Source organism: Dendrobates tinctorius, unplaced genomic scaffold (genome assembly GCF_039654945.1).
Source record: "Dendrobates tinctorius isolate UK_male_01 unplaced genomic scaffold, ASM3965494v1 ptg000070l, whole genome shotgun sequence".
In the NCBI taxonomy this organism is placed as follows: domain Eukaryota; kingdom Metazoa; phylum Chordata; class Amphibia; order Anura; family Dendrobatidae; genus Dendrobates; species Dendrobates tinctorius.
In genome coordinates this window covers 58,626,253-58,649,769 of record NW_027361738.1, presented here as the reverse complement: position 1 = coordinate 58,649,769, position 23,517 = coordinate 58,626,253, and the positions used below count along the sequence as shown (strand labels likewise).

The 23,517-nt window shown below is 41.4% G+C and overlaps 1 protein-coding gene across 3 annotated transcripts in view; it reads left to right on the top strand.

Moving 5' to 3' along the window:
* The window catches only part of ZEB1 (zinc finger E-box binding homeobox 1), a 146,869-nt gene that overhangs the window by 101,082 nt on the left and 22,270 nt on the right, over window positions 1-23,517 (top strand). For 2 of the 3 annotated variants that reach the window (XM_073581697.1, XM_073581696.1), the window contains exons 4-7: window positions 1,386-1,547; window positions 10,053-10,255; window positions 13,530-13,635; window positions 14,320-16,085. In XM_073581697.1, coding sequence (XP_073437798.1) covers window positions 1,386-1,547; window positions 10,053-10,255; window positions 13,530-13,635; window positions 14,320-16,085 — 2,237 coding nt within the window. Of the gene's footprint in view, window positions 1-1,385; window positions 1,548-10,052; window positions 10,256-13,529; window positions 13,636-14,319; window positions 16,086-18,797; window positions 19,313-23,517 lie in introns of those variants that run through there. The other variant, XM_073581698.1, reaches the window with a different exon arrangement.

The following is a 23,517-nucleotide window of genomic DNA, read 5'->3' as shown; positions in this document are numbered from 1 at the left end:
TTTTATTCTCTCTTCTATCTGGAGTGTGTATAAAAAAAAAAAAAAAAAAAAAAAAAAAAGTAAAGAACTGCAGATACTTTATTAAGACCTTTTCTGTATTAAAAAAAAAAAAACACATTAAAAACGCGGCTTCACATCTGCACCAAAAGCACATCAAATAAGGGGGAGAAAGTTGTTGTTGTTGTGTAGTTTGGTGCGGATCTTGCATTAAGCTAAAAACACAGTATTTCTGCGACGTGTGAACACGGACTTACAAACACAAAAAAGCCAGATGTCGTATGGCGAAGCTACATAAGGATGAGCAAGTTCTGGTGGCTCCGACTGTGAATGAGGGAACAAAAAATAAATCTTCAGATCCCAACTACAGATGAGCAGGACACACAGATGTCCCGCCAGCTATGGCTAATCGAAACCCGTGTCGGGGACACCAGAAGGTTAGAGATTCGCGGCCTCCCGTCCAGCTGCCAGGTAGCACGCTGGATCTGAGACCCGTGAATCGATCCTCTCTTCTCTAGTCCCAACTGTCCCAGATACAGCGGACAGTCGCAAATCAGTCTCGGGCATCTGCTAAATTTCCCTCTCTACCACCGCCCCTCTGACCTCTCCTGCTGCCAGGGTAGAAAGAAATGGTAAATGGGCATGAATTGACGTGTGGCCAAAATTTGCCGCGGCGCTCATACTACCCATATTTCTGTTCCTCAAAAGTTGGGATGTATGCCTGTAGTATAGACTGGAGATGGTCATTGACATCTATGGGACTGCTCTGTGACGTGTGCAGGGGTCACTGCGCAGGGAGAAGGTGAGCTGTGATCACCTATTGTCAATGGTAAATTCTGTGCCATCTGTCTTTCACTGTAATACTGTCAGGGTTGCTAACCCTGTTTGTTTGTTTTTTTGTTTGTTTTTTTGCCTGGAAGTGCTTGTGCGGGTCATTGTGACTGTAAGGGCTGTTTACATGCTACATTTTTGCCGCTTTTTTTTCTCAGCATTTTACATAGTGAATGAGACTTTCTGAAATCTCAAGCACCTGTTTATTTTTTTTGCTTGCAGACTTCAACTATCAGTTTTTTTTTTTTGTGTGTTTTTTTTAATTTTTTTTAAGTCTGTGACATGTCCGTTGTTTCAGCGTTTTTCACCCATTCAAAATAATGGGAAAAAAATGTAAGTAAAAAAAAGAGCAGTTTTCCTGCCAAAACTCTGTTGATCCAGGAGAGAAATCCGAAAATATTCAGAATAATTAATCCTGACGATGACGTGTAAAATTAGAAGACAACAAACAGCACCTATGCTCTGTACCTTCCCTGCAAATGTAAAAAAAAAAAAAAAAACAGCAAAAAACAAAAATTTCTATGGTCAAACCCTAATAAGCTGTTGTCTTTTTCCAGTACATGACGATGAATGCGACTCAGATGTAGAAAATGAACAAAACCATGATCCTAATGTGGAAGAGTTCCTCCAGCAAGGTGATACGACTGTCATCTATCCGGAAGCTCCCGAGGATGACCAGAGGCAGGGCACACCCGAGGCTAGTAGCCATGATGAAAACGGTAATTATGCTTCGGAAACTATCGTTTTGTGAGAGAATGTTTAACAATGCAGTAAAAAAAACTTCTGGAGGCGTGAGTCTGATTTTTCCGGCTCCATTTCTTGACTGCTTTTTCCAGCCAGTATTTAGTATATCAACTATTCACTTTCTTAGTTTGTCGTTTTTTTTGTTTTCTCAATTGTAATACATTTTAATTGATTTTTTTCTGATCTTATCTTGAAATTTATGAAAATCTGCGGACAATCGTCTGTGAATCGAATGTATTCTTTTGCTATAAAAAGTAATTATTTTACGGCAAACATCTAATTGGTACAAAAGGTATTCTTATTCTGCACTCGCTCAAACATATGGTTGAACGTGAAGTAAAGAAAAAACCACATATACATAAGGTAGGATCCTAGTATATCACAACACCAAAAAACAAGGACTCTTAAAATATCATGATTTTAAACTTGGTTTAATTTAAAACTTTATTTTAAGGGTCCTTGTTTTTTGGTGTTGTACATGAGGTACATGGTGGCACAAAGTCCCTCAAATTTTGATTCACTATTGATATTCTCTCTGACGGTCCTTTTTTTTTTTTTTTTTTTTTTTTGGAAGTGCATTGAGCAGCAGGGTGGTTTGCTGGTAAAAGGAAAAAAAAATAATAAAAACTCTTTAAATCTTCTGCCTGAGCGAGTGAGAACGAGCTGAGTGTGACCTGAGTGTAAGTGCGAACTGTGGTAAGTGTGTGACTTGTGATTCAGTGACTTTGGATTCAGGTAGTTTCCAAGGGAGGTATTGCTGAATTACTGTTATATTTTATTAGTACTTTTTATTTATTTTTACTTATCATTTCTGTCTGGTGAAATCCCCATTAGGATGTGCTCCACTATTGCCAATGCCATCCAGTGCACGTCTTGCCGCATGTATGAAATCCTTGACCAGCCGGTCGAGGGTGCATACTGCTGTGCGAGATGTGAGCATGTTGTGCATTTGGAAGCCCAGATACTGGATCTAAATGTGCAGCTGGCATCACTGAGATCCATAGACACTATGGAAAGGAGTCTTCTGCTCACTGAGCAAACGCTCAGTGAGATAGATGAGGGGGGGATGCTAGGTTGGAGCTTCAGGACAGTGAAGCAGCTAGCTGGGTGACAGAAGGCGGTGTAGAGGGAACGAGCGCCAGGGAGGCTAGTCCTGATCTGGCACACCCCAATAAGTTTGCTAAGTTGGCAGATGAGGGGAGTGTTAGTGCAGGAGTAGCACTGCTGCAGCAAGGCATGTCCTCTGAAAGCCGGAGGAGTGTCTGCTCCAGTAAAGGGGGGAAATAGGAGAGCAGGGCAGGCCAGACAGGTGCTGGTAGTGGGGGACTCAATTATTAGGGGAACAGATAGGGCAATCTGTCACAAAGACAGTGATTGAACAGTGTGCTGCCTACCTGGCGCTCGAGTCCGACACATCGCTGATCGGTTTGACAGATTACTGGGAGGGGCTGATAAGGATCCAGCGGTCATGGTGCACATTGGCTCAAATGACAAAGTTAGAGGTAGGTGGAAGGTCCTTAAAGATGATTTCAGGGAATAGGCTGCAAGCTTAAAGCAAGGACCTCCAAGGTGGTATTTTCGGAAATACTGCCTGTACCATGTGCCACGCCAGAGAGGCAACAGGAGATTATGGAGGTTAATAAGTGGCTGTACACATCACCTGTACAATACAAGGGAAATCCTGAACAAATGACCTGTTGGTGGGCCTTCAGGACTGGAGTTGGGGAACCCTGGGCTACAGGTTCTACACTAGGGACGGGCTGCACTTCAATGGGGAGGGTGCAGCTTTGCTGGGGGACAAAATGGCTATAAGGTTGGAGAAGTGTTTAAACTAGCAACTGGGGGTGGGTATTCCTTTTATAGGAGGGGAAGACAGTGCAATTAGAGACCTGGGCACAAATAATGAAATTGGGGGTGGCATGTTGGGTGAGGTTAGAACAGTTAATAATTTAAGAAAGAATAGAGGTACAGAGAGATACATAAAGTGCATGTATACTAATGCCAGAAGCCTCGCCAACAAAATGGAGGAATTAGAATTAATTTTGTTGGAACATAATTGACATGGTGGGGATATCTGAGACATGGCTGGATGAGAGCCATGACTGGGAGGTTAATTTACAGGGCTATAGTCTGTTTAGAAATGACCGTACAAATAAGCGAGGGGGAGGTGTGTGTTTATATGTAAAATCATCCTTAAAACCCATCCTGCATGATAATATATATGAATCTAATGAAAATGCAGAGTCCCTCTGGGTGGAGATAAGGGGAGGGGGGAAAAATAATAAATTACTGATAGGGGTTTGTTATAAGTCTCCAAAAATAATGGAAGCAACAGAGAATATCCTCATAAAGCAAATAGATGAAGCAGCGACTCAAGGAGAAGTCATTATTATGGGGGACTTCAACTACCCAGAAATACATTGGGGAACCGAAACCTGCAGTTCCAGCAAAGGTGATAGGTTTTTAACAACTACATGTCACAACTGATTCAGGACCCAACAAGAGGGGGGGCACTGCTAGACCTAATATTAACCAACAGGCCAGACCGCATATCAAATGTAAGGGTTGGGGGTCACTTGGGTAATAGTGATCGCAAGATACTGTATATACTTGTGTATAAGCCGACCCGTGTATAAGCCGACCCCCCCCCAATTTTGCCACAAAAAACTGGGAAAAGTTATTGACTTGTGTATAAGCCTAGGGTGGAATCCATAGTTTATGCCCCATATGCTGCTCCATAGAATGTGCCCCCATATGCTGCCCCATAGAATGTGCCCCCATATGCTGCAAAAGAAAAAAATGCCTGACTCTCCTCTCCTGGGTCCATCGCCGCTGTCTGCCGCTTCTTGTATAAGTGACTGTTCAGCCAGCAGAGGGCACGGCGCGCACTAACCATGTCGCCGCGCCCCCTGCTGCCTAAACGTCACTGACACAGCATGCAGCTTAGACAGCTGTGAGCAAGCGATGGACTGAGGGACAGGTGAATATCGCTATACTCACCCATCCTGGCGCAGTCTCTGCAGCCTCGCTTCTCCACGGTCTCCCTTCCTGTCTTCAGCGGTCACATGGTACCACTCATTACACTCATGAATATGCGCATATTCATGAGTTTAATGAGTGGTACCACGTGACCGCTGAAGACAGGAAGCGAGACAGTGAAGAAGCGAGGCTGCAGAGAATGCGCCAGGACGGGCAAGTATGATGTCTGACACCCTCTCTCCCCCTCCCCCGCCGACCCCCAGGTATATGACCCCTGTATAAGCCGAGAGGGGGACTTTCAGCCCAAAAAAATGGCCGAAAATCTTGGCTTATACATGAGTATATACCGTAATAAGTTTTTGTGTATACTTTAATAAGATGTGTAGTAGAGGGGTTGCAAGGACACTAAACTTCAGGAAAGCAAATTTCCAATGGATGAGAGATGATTTTGGTGCAATTAACTGGGACGATATCCTGAGACACAAAAATACACAAAGAAAATGGGAGACGTTTATTAGCATCCTGAATAGGACCTGTGCACAATATATACCGTATGGGAATAAACATGCGAGAAATAGGAGGAGATAAAAATAAAGCATTTAGAGAATTAAAGCAAGTAGGTAGTGAGGAATTAACTAAATACAAAAAATTAAATAAATTCCGTAAGGCTGTGTGCCCACGTAGCGATTTTTTTTTTTGCGTTTTTGCCGCGATTTTCTGCGCAAAAACGCTGCGAAAACGTTTAAAAATCGTGTACAGAACGCCCCCCATGCATTCCTTTGGCATTCCGCACATGCTGTCATAATGCTGCGCTTTTTTCCGCGGCGGAATCGCATCGCGGAAAAAAATCGCAGCATGCTCATTCTTTTGTGCGGAATCGCAATGAATTGCCGCGATTCCGCACCCATAGGAATGCATGAGAATCGCTTACTTCCTGCATGTGGCTATGCCCACCATGCGGGAAGTTAAGCGTCTCATGTGCGGTTGGTACCCACGGTGTGGAGGAGAGGAGACTGTCCTCCAGGCCCTGGGTACCATACCCCTGTAAAAAAGAAATAATAAAACGGGGTATATTTACCTTCCGATGTCCCGCGCTGCATTCCCGGCCTAAGCGTTCCCAGTAATGCCTTGCGGCACGGTCCTGTGATGATGTAGTCTCGCGAGATCGCTATAGCAACGCGAGACTACGTCATCACAGGTCTCACAAGGCATCGCTGGGAACGCTGTGGCCCGGGAATGCGAAGGTGTGTGTGTGTGTATGTATGTGTGTGTGTGTGTGTGTGTGTGTATATATATATATATATATATATATATATATATATATATATATATATATATATATATATATATATATATAAAATATTTTTTTTTTTTTTTAATTTCTTTTAACATTCTATCTTTTACTATTGATGCCGCATAGGCAGCCTCAATAGTAAAAAGCTGGTCACACTTGTTTGACGAGTGTGACCAACCTGTCAATCCCTTTCCAAGCGATGCTTGGAATGTGCTTGAATATCGCACGCAAAAATCGCGATCATAATCGCGCGGAAAAAAACGCGCGATTTCTGGGAAGGAGTCCGGTTTTTGGTGTGCGTTTTAACACGCACCGTGGGCACATAGCCTCAAAAGCAAATCAACACAGCAAAGATTGAGACAGAGACTCATTGCCAGAGAAAGTAAAAATAATCCCAAAATATTCTTTAACTACATAAAATAGTAAGAAGCTAAAAAAATGATGGTGTTGGCCCCCTTAAAAATAGTCTGGGTGAAATGGTGGATGAGGAAAAGCCAATATGCTAAATGACTTTTTTTCAACAGTATTTACACAAGAAAATCCCATGATGGATAACATGATCAGGGATAAAAATTCTCCATTAAATGTCACCTGCTTAACAGAAAGTCGCGATTATACAGTGACTATCGTTATTAAAAACCATAAGGGGCTGTTCAAATGTAAAGGATATGATAAAAAAAATTGTCCTGATTTGTGAGCGGAAAATCCTCGGCGTATTCCAGTAGCAGCAAAGTGGATGCAGTTTTACCATATGTCATTCACATGCAGTGGAAATTTGAAGCATATCAATGGATTCTGCGGATTTTGCCCTTTTTCAATGCATAGGGTGGTGTCCGCGATAAATCTGGATCAAAATGCAACTCGTATGGATTTTGTAGCAAATTTGGTACAGATTCTGCTGCAGAAAATAGACGAAGACCACCCATGTTGGCCAAATCGCTGGCTCTAGATGTGCCCTTATCCTGTGGTCCTAAAACAATTGGGTTTCAAGTTGTTCTGCTCATTTCTAGTTAATACTGATGTTGCAGCACTGACTTCACTATCCTCGAAGGATAACATAGAATGTCCCAGCAGGGACAATCCACCTTATTCTTCACAAATGTTCTCCTGGCCTAACTTGCATTAAAGTCCTAGCGGCTGTGTCTTCTCTGCACTGGTTAGGAGACTAGATCACTTTGAAGGTGCAGAGGCTGCAGAAATTTCTACAGCGGCAATAACCATTCTTTTGAAAAGGAAAAGAAATACAAATAAATCACATGAATTATAATGGAGTCGGTAGAGTCGGCCACAAGGTGCAATTTCCAGTAGCAGCTGGAAGCAAGGCATACTTTGTAATAAAACTACAATGACTTACGGTCACCATGCGAGGAGAAAGTGATTGCTGGAAGGAAGAGTTATAACACCTAACCTCCGGTTTCATCTCTCAAGTCACCAGCTATTTTAGAGGTCAGGTTAACAATGAAGTTTTAAGGATGTTAGATTCTCAGATTCCACATTCCATATTACCTTAGCAAAGAAAAGAAAAGATTCCCTGCCCCTTAGATGTGTACAGGTATCACTGAAGGTTTACATCCTGGGATTAGACCAAAAAGAAGAATGGTCACCGAATGGAGAGACGCAGCCAAATTGTCATCTGAGTCTACACTGGTCCCTGGTGAATTGGGAAGATGTCAGTGTAGAGGGATCACCATGATTCTCATTTGCACATGGAAACACGAGAAGCGATGGGATGAAACTGAAAGGGAGGAGATACAGATTAGATAGTAGAAAAAACCTTTTGACAGTGAGGGTGATCAATGAGTAGACCAGGTTGCCATGAGAGGTGGTGAGTTCTCCTTCAATGGAGGCTGGGCAGACATCTGTCTGAGATGATGTAATGAATCCTGTATTGAGCAGGGGGTTGGACACTATTGTATGACCCTGGAGGTCCCTTCCAACTCTACCATTCAATGATTCTATGTACGGAGATAAATATTTTACATGTTTGCTGCCTTTTCTGTTTTGAAGGGCTTATGCCAATAGATATGTTTATCACCTGTCCATAGAGGATGCATTCATGATCACTGGTGGTCCAACCACTGAGACTTACCTTTTGATCACAAGAAAGGAAAGCCCAAAGTTTCTCTGTGTGATGGTGAGGCGGCCGCATTTGCATTTCCACCACTTGAGGCAGGAGGAAACAACTGTTTCATCAGTCCTACAAAATGGAATGGAACTGTGGTCACGCAATCTATTCACACAGGGGATATCATTGCTCCGTATCAGTGGGGGTCCTAGTGGTCAGACCCCAGCAATTACCGTATGTCTTTTAAGGGTAGGTAATACACTCAGACTATGGATGTCTTGTAAATCAATTTATACTGACTTTCATTTAAAGTAGATCTGTCACCAGACTTCTGAATACAAACTTCATACATTATTATTATTATCTTCAACCTGATGTGTGCGTACTTTGTAAATGTTTGAGCTGTAGCTGGACTCTTAAAGTACCAATGTAATTTTGAGTATTATACGGCCATTCTGACTTGGGTTTTTCAAAGTAAGTCCACTAGACTGATCAGGTCTAAGAGATCCATTTAGTAATGTGTTCAGTTTGTATTGTGAAGTCTGGTGACAAATCCACTTTTAATTGAGAGCCATGCACGATGGATGGCCAAGAAAGCACCGGACGTTGTCTCTCCCGCTGCGTTCACATGTCCGGTAATCATCCGTTAGAACGGATCCAGCAGCAATCAGTTGACAAAATTGTGCAGACGCAACTTTTGTGACCTGCTTAAAAGTGATTTCAACTGGATTGTTTTTTGTTTGTTTTTTCTAACATTGAAGTCTATGAATGGATCCGTGCAACAGCCATCAGTTTTTTCTTTCATTTCAAAAGGATCCGTTGTTTGATTATTGGGTCATTTTCAAATGGAAGAAAATGTATGGCTATTTAATGGATCTGTTTTCTATAGACTTCAATGTAAAAAAAAAAACTAGTTGAAATGCCTTTTTTTTTTTTTTTTTTTTTTTTTTTTTAATTTAATTTTTTTCTTAGCCAGACAAAAGTTGTACAACTTTTTTTTTTTTTTTTTTTTTTGTCAACAGATTGCTGCTGGATCAGTTCTAACAGATGATTCCTGGACATATGAACGTAGCCTTAGGGTCCCGTTTCACTTAGCGACGCACCAGCGATCCCGACAATGATATGACCTGTAGGGATCGCTGGTGCGTCGCTAAATGATCGCTATTAAGCTGCTGAACGGGCAGATCTCTTCAGCGACGCAGCAACGATCCAGTGATCAAACACAGCGATGCACGCTGGCCAGTGGGACGCTGACGACTAAAAAATGGCCCAGGACATTCCACATTCCTGCACGATCAGCGATATCCAGCTGGGGGGCCGGTCGCTGCTGCGTGTCACATGTAGCCAGATCGCAGGCTAGATCGTTGTTGCATCACAAAATCGGTGATGCATTAGCAATTTCGCTAGCGATCTCGCTATGTGAGACGGGGGCTTTAGTGTTTCTACACAGCCACCAGCCTATTGTTCACCATCCATTTGCTTTCTTAATGATAAATCACTGGTCCAGACCTGCCATTGGAGCATATGACAAAAAGTTGTCTAAAACAAGTGACCATACACCATTATCTGAGAGTAATGGTTGAATAAGTAGGGTAAATGGCAGTAGCTCTTATTTTTGTGTTATGATCCATGTTCCTGCTTGATGTTAATGTCACACTAGCAATATCTTGTGAATGTACATTAAGCGACCATGAAAGAGGTTGTTCCCTTTCAGTAAAAGTTGATCGAAGACTATTGTAAAGAAACAAGCCAAGCTGTACTTGCCTTACCTGGGTTCACCTGGGAATTAATTTTGCTGCTGCTACCGATCTATAGCTTTTGGCTCTGGCATCATGTAGACAGCTCTGAAAAAGACGGTCCTCCTACATGGCAATGTCCTGCTCACAGCCACTGAGCTTACTGATTGGCTGTCGATGTGACTTCCGTGCCAAAATCAGATACCGGAAGAAGCGGTGAAAATCGCTAATGGACCCAGGTAAGGGGAAGTACATCTGTTTTTTTTTTTTTTCAGTGATTATCTTTTCAATGAAGGGGAAACAACCCCTTTAAGTCGATCACTTCTGTTTCGAAAGCCCATCTATTATGCGTATACTGCGCTGTATTTACGGAGCGTTGATATTTTTGGTTTAATTCCATCTATAGGGACTCCAGACGCGTTTTCCCAGCTCCTCACCTGCCCATACTGTGATCGAGGGTACAAGCGCTACACATCATTGAAGGAGCACATTAAGTACAGGCATGAGAAGAATGAAGATAACTTCAGCTGTTCTATGTGCAGCTATACATTCGCATACAGAACTCAGCTGGACCGTCACATGACCTCACATAAGTCAGGGAAAGACCAGGTACGTAATGGGGAGTCTGTGTTTATTTAGTCGCGCCGTGTTTATAAATGGGGGGCATCTATGTGCAGTCCGGTACAGAGTATGTGGGTTGTGCTCGGTTGTCCCCATCAGTGCCGTTGACTTTGAATGGAGTGGCATTGAGCATGCTCAATCTTCATTTCTTTCAAGCACTAAGGTGACACATGGGACCCGCCCCCCCACGCCCAACCCCGTTATATGATCAATCGGGGCTCCACTAATCACTAGATTTATAACTTGTCCTGTGGATGAATGTGCTTAGTGAGGGTACCTCTTTAAATGGGTTTTCCAGGTTTGTTTTTTGTTTTTTTAAATTGTGCCCCATGCCAATAAAACTTCTTTTAAATTATCCCTCCATTATAAATAACATACCGATTAGACAATTTGAAAGTGCTTCACATGACCCAGCCGTCCATTTGCTTCCTTCTTCAGAACAGATCACATGCCATTCATCTGACTTGTTGTCTACCCGACTTCCAAAATGATGTATGTTTTGTCATAATGACATAATTTTGGCGTAATGACATCATGTTCATGGTCTGTATTGTGACACTGTGCCCCCCAGTACAAGAAGCCCAATACAAGGTGGAGCTATAGGTGATTGATGTGCTCACATTTTGGGGTGGTTCAAATACAGGCACAACCATGGTAAAGAATTGTATAAATATGGTCTGTCACCTGCTGCTTCCTTTTTGAGCGAGGGTGGGACAAGCAACCCCACAGGATATACAACCCTAATTCCAAAAAGAAGTTGTGTTGCTGTGTAAAATGTAAAGAATACAGGATAGCAATGATTTGGAAATCTCTTGTCCATTTTATATTCACAACAGAACATGAATCGCATATCAGAAGGTGAACGTCGGACATTTTTCCATTTTATTTGAAAAAAAAAATTGATGGCAGAAATACTTCTTAAAAATGTTGGACTTGGGCCATGTCCATCATTGTGTAGCATCTCCTCTTCCTTTTACAACAGTGTGTAAATGTCGGTGGAGTGAGGAGACAATTGATGGAGTTGACGGAGAGGAACGTTGTCCCATTCTTGCCTGATGTCGGATTCTCGCTGCTCCACAGTCCGGGGACTTTGCTAGATTTTTCATTACATAATGCGCCAAATGTCTTCTATTGGTGAAGGGTCTGGACTGCAGGCGACCGGTTCATCCCAAGACTCTTCTACTGTGAAGCCATGCTGCTGTGATGGATACATGATGGGGTTTAACATGGTCTTGCTGAAATGTGCAAGGCCTTCCCTGAGATACACTGTCTGTATGGGAGCACATGTTCTTATATAATGCCCAGCATTGATGCAAAACTTTCGGTATGTATAAGGCTGGTTTCACATTAGCGTTTGGAGGGGCAGCGTACGCTCGCCGTGGAGCTTCGCCGTGGAGCTCCGCCCCCTGCCGTGCCTTCTCCGGTCAGCTCTGCCTATGGGCGCATGCCGCTGCATGTGGCCTGCGTACCCTATCTTTAGCTTTGGGTACGCAGGCCATGCGCAGGAATGCTTTTGCCGCCGCATGCGTCCTTTTGACGGTGCGGAGACCAGCGCCAAACGCAATGTGTTGCATTTTGGTGCTATCGCCGCACCGTCAAAAAGACGCAAGCGGCGGCAAAAAGCATACATGCGCACGGCCTGTGTACCCAATGCTAAAGATGGGGTACGCAGGCCACATGCAGCGGCATGCGCCCATAGGCATAGCTGACCGGAGGAGGCGCGACAGGGGGCGGATCTTCGCGCCAAGCATCTGCTGCGCCTCCAAATGCTAATGTGAAACTAGCCTAAGTTGCCCATGTCACTAATGCAGCCCCATACCATCAGAGATGCAGGAACTGTGCTCTGATAACAAGCTGTTTGGATCTTCTCCTCTTGAGTCTGTGGGAAATGGTGGCTGTGGTTTCCATAAAAAATTTCACATTTTGATTCATCTGACCACTGAATAGTTTTCCATTTTTACCTCAGTCTATTTAGAATGAGCTTTGGCCCAGAGAAGACAGCAGCGTTTCTGGACTGTGTTGATATTTGGCTGCTTCTTTGCATGATAGAGCTTTAACTTGCATTTGTTGATTGTACGGCAATCATCTGTGCTCTCAGACAATGATTTCTGGAAGTATTCTTGAGCCCACACAGTGATAATGCAGTGCCACCTGAGGGCCCGTATATCATGAGCATCCAATATTAATAATCAACCTTGTCCCTTGTGCACATGGATTTCTCCATAATATCTGAATTTTTTGATGTACTGTAGATGGTGAGATATTCAAAGTCTTTGCAATTTTACATTAAACCTTTTTTTGAAATTGTTCCACAATTTTTAGATTCAATTGTTCAGATTGGTGAATCTCTGACCATCTTTGCTTCTGTGAGACTCTGCCTCTCTAACATGTTTTTTTTTATATATACACAGTCACGTGACTTACTTTTGTTAGCCTTGTCCGATTTCCCCCCCCCCCCCCCGAGATGTGCGGCTTTCAAAATAAGATTCTTTTTTTTTAAATGAAATGGAAAAATATCCAGTGTTCACTTTCTGATCTGTGATCAATGTTCTGTTGTGTATACTGTGTGGCTAGAAGAGATTTTTGCAATATTGCAATTTTTTTCTCTATACTTTTTTACAGTGTCCCAAATTTTTGGCAATGAGGCTGTACGTTATAGCAGAAAATGTATGACTCGTGTTCTGCAGATAATGATCATGCAAAGACTGAATTGAAGCTGTAGTTGGGGTTCATTTATTGGTTAATTTTCTGGGAATAGGTTTTGATACAGATTTGGGATCTTCATTAGGCCAAAATAAGTTGGCTTATTTCCTTCATCTTTTATACTGTTGTCAAACAGCAAATAGACACGTGCAGCCTAAAATGCAATGGTAGCGAGCAAAATGCCAGTCATGTCGAGCAGGTGCAAAATACTCTAGGAAATGTTGTTGGGGACTTACTGCTGGAGCTCTGAGCTAGCCACAGGCCATAACAAGGGAGGATTGTGAGTTACATGTTTTGTTTTATTTTTATTTTTTTATATCGTATGAATATATTTTTTTTCCCGCGTGTTTGTTATACATTTTTGAAACTCAAAACAATTCTCATTGTTCGCTATGGACAGCACCAATTCAAAAATGTGGATCAATATTCTAGCATTTCATCCATAGTCACAACGTTGCCTCCATCCATCTATTAAACAATTGCAGCTTCATTTGCTCTACTGTGTAGAAGGCACTTTTGTAGTTCTTGTCACTGACTAAACGCGTTTTGTGTCTCGCAGAGGCACGTAACACAGTCTGGAGGAAACCGTAAATTCAAATGCACTGAATGTGGAAAAGCTTTTAAATACAAACATCATCTAAAGGAACACTTACGTATTCACAGTGGTAAGTATCTTCTATGCAGTGCGCAGGGAAGACAAAATTATTTAAGTCTCTTAAATTGACTGAACATTTTTACTAAAATATGTAGTCCTCTTGGAAGACCCTCCTAGACCACCTCAATGCACCAAAACATGTCATCTTGGGTGGTAATTTTAGGTTTTGAATGGAGTTGACTAGTCCTAATCATTTTTTTCCATGTAGTCCCCCCCAAAAAAATGTATAATTATCCTGAACGTTGCAACTATAGTGAATTTAGGGTTTGCATGTCTGCCTGGCTCTTTTGCGGAGCCAAAAGGTCGATTTTGGACCATGTAAGATGACCAGTAATATTACAGACCTGTGATAGTTTAAGATTGGGTTGGGCATTATTTTATTGAGGCCCACAAGGTTCACGGTATGCCTCTGCTCACCCACTTATTCCTCCATCGTCACCGCCAGTGTCTTTAGTCCCTATCTGTATCGTGACGTCCCTTTTACACTTCAGGAGCGTAGTGGCAATCGGATAAACAGAACCAGGGAAGGACAGCTGGTGATGGATCCTATTGAAATTGTCAGCCAAAATTAAATTATGAGGCATTAATTAATGCTAAATAAGAGACTTCTTTGCATATTTCCTTTAATATTACATTTGTATTATCGGAAACCCTACAATTCGTGCTTTAATGGTCTCCTTTTTTTGTCTTGAAGGAGAGAAGCCATATGAGTGTCCAAACTGCAAGAAGAGATTTTCTCATTCTGGTTCTTACAGTTCCCACATAAGCAGTAAAAAATGCATTGGAGTTATTCCTGTTAATGGACGAGCACGATCTGGATTAAAGACCCCTCAGTGTTCTTCCCCATCCCTTTCTGCATCCCCTGGTAGCCCAGCGCGGCCACCAATCCGACAAAAGATAGAGAACAAGCCTTTACAGGAACAACTTCCAGTAAACCAAATTAAGACTGAACCTGTGGATTATGAAATAAAGCCCATAGTGGTTGCGTCAGGAATAAACTGTTCAGCCGCTTTGCAAAATGGTGTCTTCAGTGGTGGTAGCCCTCTGCAGGCAACCAGTTCTCCTCAGGGTGTGGTACAAGCTGTTGTTCTACCAACTATGGGCCTCGTATCACCTATTAGTATTAATCTAAGCGACATTCAAAATGTTCTCAAGGTGGCCGTGGATGGGAATGTAATCCGACAAGTATTAGAAAACAATCATGCACATCTTGCATCCAAAGAACAAGGGACACTGACCTCCGCAACAATTCAGCAAGCGGGTCATTCTGTCATTTCAGCTATTAGTCTTCCTCTGGTTGATCAAGATGGTACAACCAAAATAATCATAAATTACAGCTTAGAGCCACCAAGTCAGCTTCCAGTTGTTCCCCAAAACTTAAAGAAGGAAGTTCCTTTTGAGGTTTGCAAAGCAGAAAAACTACCGGAAGATCTCACTATCAAAACCGAAAAAGAAACAAAGTTTACAGCGGACAGCACTTGCAAAATTTCTGATGATGGATCACAAAACACAAATGCACTTCAAGAACCCAAGCACTATGAGCAGAAAAAGAGTGATCTACTTCCCGAAAGTAGCAAAGATGAACCTGCTAAATCTGAGTCCTCTTCTGTGGATGCTGCAGATGGAAATCTTACTCCCAGTCAACCACCATTGAAAAACCTCCTATCTCTTCTCAAAGCTTACCATGCGCTGAACGCACAGCCAAGTGCCGAAGAACTTTCTAAAATTGCCGATTCAGTAAATCTGCCGCTGGACGTAGTAAAAAAGTGGTTTGCAAAAATGCAAAGTGGAGAAATTTCTGTACAGTCTTCTCGATCATCTTCTCCAAAATCTGAAGAAAACGGTGTCTCAACAGAAAAAAGTAATGAATCGCAAGATAATGATAAAGTTGAGAATGGCATAATTGACCTTCCTAAAAACGAGCCCTCTCAACCATTGACTACAAAATGTTCTGGGAGTGGCACAACCTCTCCTTCACCACTAAACCTCTCTTCTCTAAATAACTCAGATGATGCAACGATCTCTGATGAGGTGCAGGGCCCATCGGAGCAGCAAGTAGAACCTCTAGACTTATCCTTACCAAAGCAGCTTGGAAATGTACCGGAAAGACCTTCCATAACTAGCGTTTACCAGAGCAGTGTTTATTCTCTTCAAGAAGAACCCTTGAACTTATCTTGTGTTAGAAAAGAGCCAATGCAAATGGACAGTGTTGCAAACTTGGAGCCAGCTCTAATTGTAAACCCAAGTGCCAATCCCATAAACATTGCTATTCCTACCGTCACTGCCCAATTACCTACTATTGTTGCCATTACCAGTCAGAACAGTGTGCCCTGTTTAAGAGCACTAGCTGCCAACAAACGGACGATCTTGATTCCTCAAGTGACATATACCTATGCCACCACTTCTACACCTATAGTTCCCGAACCGCAACAGAAAAGCCTCCAAACGAACGGGATCCAGGTAATGTCTTTTCTGAAATATGTATGGACAGTAGATCAGTAGGCTGATATTTGACATTTACGCTATGTGATAAAAGGGTCGGGCTATTATTTTTTTTTATATTGATAATCTGTCCAAAGGATCGTTGGAGTTCCTACACCCCATCATTCAGCTCTTCTCGGTGCCGGTGACGGTGAATGTTAATACTTGGGATGTTGAATCTCTAAGTTCCGGCAACTGTGTAGTGGCCATTACGGTTACCGCAGATCCACTCCTGTTTGTTTGAATGGGGGCGGATATGTACTACCCAGCTATGTCCACTACTCGGATGACGTACTATTCAGCTCTGCTGACATCCATCCACCACCAGGAATGAAACAGCTGAACTGTGGGCATGTCCGATCCCTACCGGTCTGATATTCATGACGTGTGCGTGGATAGTTCATCAATATAAAGTAGTGTGGCAACCCTTTAATTGGTGTGTGTATAAGCAGAAGGTTTAGTTGTGATCATGAAGTCCTTGATAGCTCATTTCTTAGGTGAGAATCTACGTTTCTGGGACCAGGACACAAAACCAACCAGAAAAAAAACAGTGACAATGGTACATATATCTTCTAATTGACCACTTGCGCTCATTTAGTACTTACAATTTACCTTGTTCCTATTTGGTGATGATTTCTGGGACCAGGTTGCATTTTTACACGTCCATAATCGTAAGAGGAAGTATTGGTGTCTTCTGGAAAGGGCAGTGAAACCTGGCTCAATCTTTACTATGCGCCATAGTAGGAAGAGGGAGGAGACCCTTTTCTGTGTATCTTGCCAAATATTTTTGATTTTTCAAAATTTTTGGCATCTACATACACAAGCATAAAGCGCAGATGCGGCCTTACAATGTTCATTAATTTTTTGTGATTGATGTTGAAGTGGTTTAGCTGTGACGTGGTTGGATGCTTAAATTAATAGGAAAAAAACAAATATATTGCAATTGTGTGCTATTCATTATGGTGAACTGCGCTCAATTTGTAGGCAGCTGTGTTATAATTAAATGGTGCAAAGTGATGTTTATGGCTTAAAGTAGGCAAGCTGGGGGCATAAAGAGTTCTCACCAGGTAATGTCAGGATCTTGTAGATACACTGCGGGGCATTTATTCTATATAGGAGCAGAATTTTCTTCTTCGCAATACGTCTGCATTCATTATCTAACTTAATTAGGAGGTATAAAAGAATTACTGGTATTACTGATGGCAGTACAGACTTCCAACTAAAAGCACGAGTTCTTCTCCGGGACCATGGTCCGGTTTATAATACAAATGTCAAGTTACTGGTTTACACAAAAGGATCAGGCGCGTTGGCAGTCAGTATGCTTGATTTACGTTTTCATACCATTTGCCATCAGTTATAAGTCAATCTTTTGATTAGATATTATAAAGGCTAGGGAAAAAAGAAAGCGCAATAGGGTCTTATCCGGGTGGTGAATCAATCGAATATAAAAATCCACTCACCTATTCCAGGAGAGATAAAGGCATAAGAACCAACTGTCAGCCTGCTGCACGCCCGAAGGTCCACTCCGTGACCGCCAATAGGAATCCTTATAGATAAAATAACTTAATCGGACTTACTGTGCGCTGCTAGACAAAGGGAATTAAACAGTTAAACTTCTCATGTCGTGTTAAATTGAACTTTGTCTAGCAGCGCACAGTAAGTCCGATTAAGTTATTTTATCCATAAGGATTCCAATCTTTTGATTAGGATATGTTCACATGGAGTTTTTCAATGTGGGTTTTAGAGCAAATTCTGCTCCAAAATCCACATCTAAAATAATTTTCAATACTTGTTGATTTAAATGGGAAAATCACATTGACGTTCATACAGTGAGGGTTTTTTTTTTTTTTGTTTTTTTTTACAACCTGCTTGTTTTAAAAAATCGAAAAAAAGTTATTGATGTGGATTATTGTCAAGTCTGGGGGAAAACTTGCTCCAGAGACTGCATCAATATTGATAACTGTGTTGAAAAACCACATGGATTTCACTCTAACCACGTGGTATTTTGCCTCTTCAAATAAAACTCGGCATGAACACATTTTTTACCATCCTTCTTTTTTTTTTTTTTTTTTTTAAATTGTTCCGCAATAAACATGTTGGCGCATCCATTTCCAGTACAGTTGATTGTCTGCAATAAGTCCCATAAGAGCTACATTTTTTGCAGGTTCTTTGGAGGGAATATGTGCCCCCATATATATCGTGCTCTGAGGGTAATATAGAAATCATTCTGTCTTGCTTAATAATGCATGTGAACACATAGTTAAATGGAAAGTCCGCCCTATGTGCATGAGGGATACATTTATTGCTATGTTTTGAGATCTAATGATGTATCTGAGATTTAATGATAAGGAAAGGTTCTGGTAGCCATATAGGATCATACATTTATAATAGTAATATATCTATCCCAGAATAATCAGCTGTCTATTTGGTGTGGACCCCTGAGTTTAAGTAATGGTGCATGAAGATAATTTTGCACCCATATGTAATTGTTTCTGACCCCTATGTAAGGACACTGGGGCGGCATTGCACAGATTGTGGTTTTTAACGCACAAGCACTTTTTTTGCACTTTGTTGGCACTTTATCTCTTTTAAGGATTCATTAATTTTAACATATACCAATTTGCTATTTGGTTGAATTTTGATATTGGTACATATACCCCTGCTAATTGATAGGCCTTGACCATATCACAGGAATCCTTAAATCAGAGAATTATCAAGAGATTTTCGAGTAAAATGTCCTACCCAGTGTAAGAAAACTTGAGTTGAAGATCATGGGTCCTCCAGCAAGACAATGACCCAAAGCACATGTTCAAAAGTACACGGGAATGGTTGAAAAACAAAAAAATGGACTACTTCATAATGGCCAACAATGAGTACTGACCTTCTATTGAAAATCTTTGGGGTGAGCTGAAATCTGCCATTAGGAAAAAAAAACCTTGCATAGATTTAAAGCTTGAACAAACGGCAAAGGAAGAGTGGGATAAAATACCAGCTGAGAAGTGCAAGAAGCTTATAGATGGCTACAAGAAACGTTTGGAGGCTGTTATCAATGCTACAGCGTGTGCAACCAAATATTAGGGGTGTCTTTATTGCTGCACATGCTGTTTATTCTGATTCTTCTGTGAAGTTGCAACATGTAAGTTGAAAAACAATGTTTTATTGTTGTATTATTTTGGATCATGAATTAAAAAATCCTGAGGATATAACTTTGGTGCATTTTAATTTATCTGTGAAAATATTGTACAGTTTCTGAAAAAAAAATGAAGGGGTGCCAATAATGGTGAGCAGCACTGTAAGTATAGAATTCTTGCCATATCGCGTGGCCTTAACATTCAAGATCTCTTATTAGGAAGGAGAAACTTCTCTAGTGCCCAATTTATTTTTTAATTGTAGTAATGGTATAATAGAATTGGTCAGGGATGGGCATCTCCTCTATGTATCAGATAAATCGCGATAATTCAACTGGAAAAGGAAGTATGGCCGACTATATGGAGTATTAACCCACCCCGATCAGTACTGTACTGTGCTTTCTAACCCTGCACACACTGTAGGGAGGGTGCACATTGCTGAGTTTTACACGTGCCGTCTTGCATGTGGTTACTGCTCATTTTATTATCTCTATGGAATCATTTCTGACTTCATTGCAGAGTGTGAGAACTTTTCCTAGAGAAACCACAGTGATGAGCACCTGTTCCTGTGCTAATACCGGTTTTTGGCTTTGTAAATAGTAACAAGCCAACGTGTTTGGATAACATGTTATCCGAGCATGCTCGGGTGTTATCAGAGTATCTTGGGCGTTCTCGAATAATATATTCGAGTCCTCACGGCTGCATGATTCGCAACAGCTGCAACACATGTGAGGATTGCCTAACTAACAGGCTATCCCCTTATGTGTTGCTGATATCACACAGCCCAAGACAAGCAGCCGCGGGGACTCGAACATATTATCCGAGCACGCCCAAGATACTCTGATAACACTTGAGCATGCTTGGATAACATGCTATCCGAACACGTTCTCTTGTCACTAGTTGTAAAGCATTCTTTGTCCAATTCTGACTGAGTACATTCACAAGTCGGGGTCAAATTGCATCCTCTGTGATTGCCGAAAAAAATCCCATAGTTGGGCCATGATTTTGCAAAAAGCGCCACTTTAAACACTTCCAGTGAAAAAGTGTTATGTAAAATACTGATGCAAAACGCTGACCTTCCAAAAGGCTCGGGATCACAACATGATGGTGATATGATATGGCCACCATTTTTTATTTTTTTTTACAAGAAAAAGGGAGATCCAGCTCACCCAAGTTGACGTTGCCAGCAATGCTCTGCTCAGAAGAAACAACCTCTCCTGCTCAATGGTAGCAAATGTAGTAGAATATAAGGAGAATCCAGACATTCTTTGGATAAAAAATATATTAAAAACTATTCTAAATTCAGATAAAATGGGGTATTCCAAATAGTAAAAAAAAAAAAAACAACTTGTCCTATGTGTTTCGGGCTAGCCATCCATGAGTAAGGACTAGGTTTTAGTCCCAAAAAAACATAGGTAAAACTCACGTTTTTCTTGTACTGGGAATGTCCCGTTTTATCTGAATTTACAATAAAGTTTTTGCACTTTTTTGTATCCAAAAAAATTGCTGCATTTTCTTTATAGTCTACCACTTTTTTCATGGATGTCAAAGATATAACCCCTATATCGCTCTACTGAAAATGGCTTGGATGGAATTTATGGGGATCTCCATTTATTTCACTAGTACTTTAGGAGAGTCCGATCTGGAAATGCTGGTAGTTACAAAGCTATATATGATATTCCTCTTCTACCACATACATAAAACATATAAACAAAGAGGAAGCCTTTGTGCCAAGAATCTAGAAAAATATAGACCTCTTTATTAGGAGATAAACATACATATAATGAAAGTGAACTTTTTGGGGTAAATGCAAAAATACTGCATTCAGGGAGTGTGCACTACAGTCGTCAAAAATGACTCCATATGTTTTTATAATTGGCTAATGTGAATATGGTTATGAAATAATAAGCCACATGCATGTACTCTGAAAAAGGTTAAGCTAGGCCAGAATGCCTTAGTAAAAATATAAAGGATCAGTTTAGTGCATGGGGGCAGAAAATCATAAAGGTACAGAGGGTATAGTCTCAGTGGAGCACTATTATCAGGAAAAATATGTACATTGAGTGTTGTATTAATAAAAATGGATATCACAAAGTTATTAATCTAAACAATCATAAAATAAGGGTATCACACAGTGTTTTAAGTGCATAAAGTGCAAATAATTGTTTGCTGCAAATTAAGCTAGGTATAGGTAAAGTACCTTATGGTAATGTACGGTATCTTGGTAAGGTTAGCATTATATCATAAGTTGGCAGCATAATACTGAAAGTACACACAAATTGGAGGCAAACATGATTGCAGTTTTAAGTAAATCAAGTGTCCCCATTACTGCATCCTTGGGTTGTGTACACTTGCTTTATTTATACCTGCAATGGTATGGAGGCGATCAGCCTGTGGCACTTCTGAGGGGTTATGGAAGCCCAGGTTGCTTTGATAGCAGCCTTCAGCTCGTCTGCATTGTTGGGTCTGGTGTCTTTCATCTTCCTTTTGACAATACTCCATAGATTCTCTATGGGGTTAAGGTCAGGTGAGTTTGCTGGCCAATCAAGCACAGCGATAATGATGTTTTTAAAACCAGGTATTGGTACTTTTGGCAGTGTGGACAGGTGCCAAGTCCTGCTGGAGAATGAAATTTCCATCTCTAAAAAGCTTGAAGTGCTCTAAAATTTCCTGGTAGACGGCTGCGCTGACTTTGGTCTTGATAAAACACAGTGGACCTACACCAGCAGATGACATGGCTCCCCAAACCATCACTGATTGTGGAAACTTCACACTAGATCTCAAGCAGCTTGGATTGTGGCCTCTCCACTCTTCCTGCAGACTCTGGGACCTTGATTTACAAATGAAATGCAAAATTTACTTCTGAAAACAACACCTTGGACCACTGAGCAACAGTCCAGTTCTTTTTCTCCTTGGACCAGGTGAGACGCTTGGCTTGACACAAGGAATGTGACACTTGTAGCCCATGTCCTGGATACGTCTGTGTGTGGTGGCTCTTGAAGCAATGACTCCAGCTGCAGTCCACTTCATGTGAATCTCCCCAAAATTTTTGAATGGCCTTTTCTTAATCCTTTCAATACTGCGGTTATCCCGGTTGCTTGTGCACCTTTTTCTACCACTTTTTCCTTCCTTTCAACTTTCCATTAATATGCTTGGATACAGCACTCTGTGAACAGCCGGCTTCTTTAGCAATGACCTTTTGTGGCTTCCCCTCCTTGTGGAGTGTGTCAATGACTGCCTTCTGGAAATCTGTCAAGTGAGCAGTCTTCCCCATGATTGTGGAGCCTACTAAAACAGACTGTGACCTTTTTAAATACTTAGGAAGCATTTGCAGGTATTTTTTGTTAATGTTAATTTACTGAGATAATGACTTTTGGGTTTTCATTGGCTGTAAGCCATAATCATCAACATTAACAGAAATAAACACTTGAAATGGATCACTCTGTGTGTAATGACTGTATATAATGAGTTTCACTTTTTGTATTGAACTGAAATAAATTATCTTTTTGATGATATTCTCATTTTGTGAGAAGCACCTGTATATTGCTACATGATCCTACTTGTGCAATCGTTCTCAAAAAGTAGAATCTGGGAACAATAAAAGCAAGAAGAAGCTCGTCTTGTATCTCGGTGATTTCTCCTTTTTACTTTGCCCTCTCAGGATCTGAATATTACAATATTGTGTTTTAAGCAGTTGTCTAATATGGTGTTATTGCATCTGTAAGGCTAGTTTCACATTAGCGTTTTTTTACGCAGCGCGTCCATGCGCATGCGTCATGCGCACCCATGTTTAACATGGCGTGCGCATGGTCTAGCGTTTGCACGCGTTCGTATACGTTTTCGTGCGCATGCGTTTTTTTTATAGGTGTGCGGCTTGGCGCGCCAGGCGCAACCTGTTGCATTTTTGGGTCCGTCAAACGGCGTAAAAAAAACGCATGGGCACACTTGCACACGGAATGCGGCAAAATAACGCATTAGTCTATGGGAATGCGCCTGCGTTACAAAACGCATGCGTTTTAAGAGCTAACATGGCTAGAAACTGGTTAAAATGCATGCGCCTAAACGCAAATGCGTTTTTTGCATGCTTTTCTATTGCGCACGAAGCGCAGTGCTAAAAAACGCTAATGTGAAAGTAGCCTAACCTGTACAATAACTCCTCTTAAGTGCTGCGGTCACTTGGGGTATGTTCACACAACAACAAATTTTGCCTTTTGCAAGCCTGTCTATTTTCAAGAAGATCCGTTACAGAAATGAGTTTTCCACTCAAAGGTTTAGACAGTGGA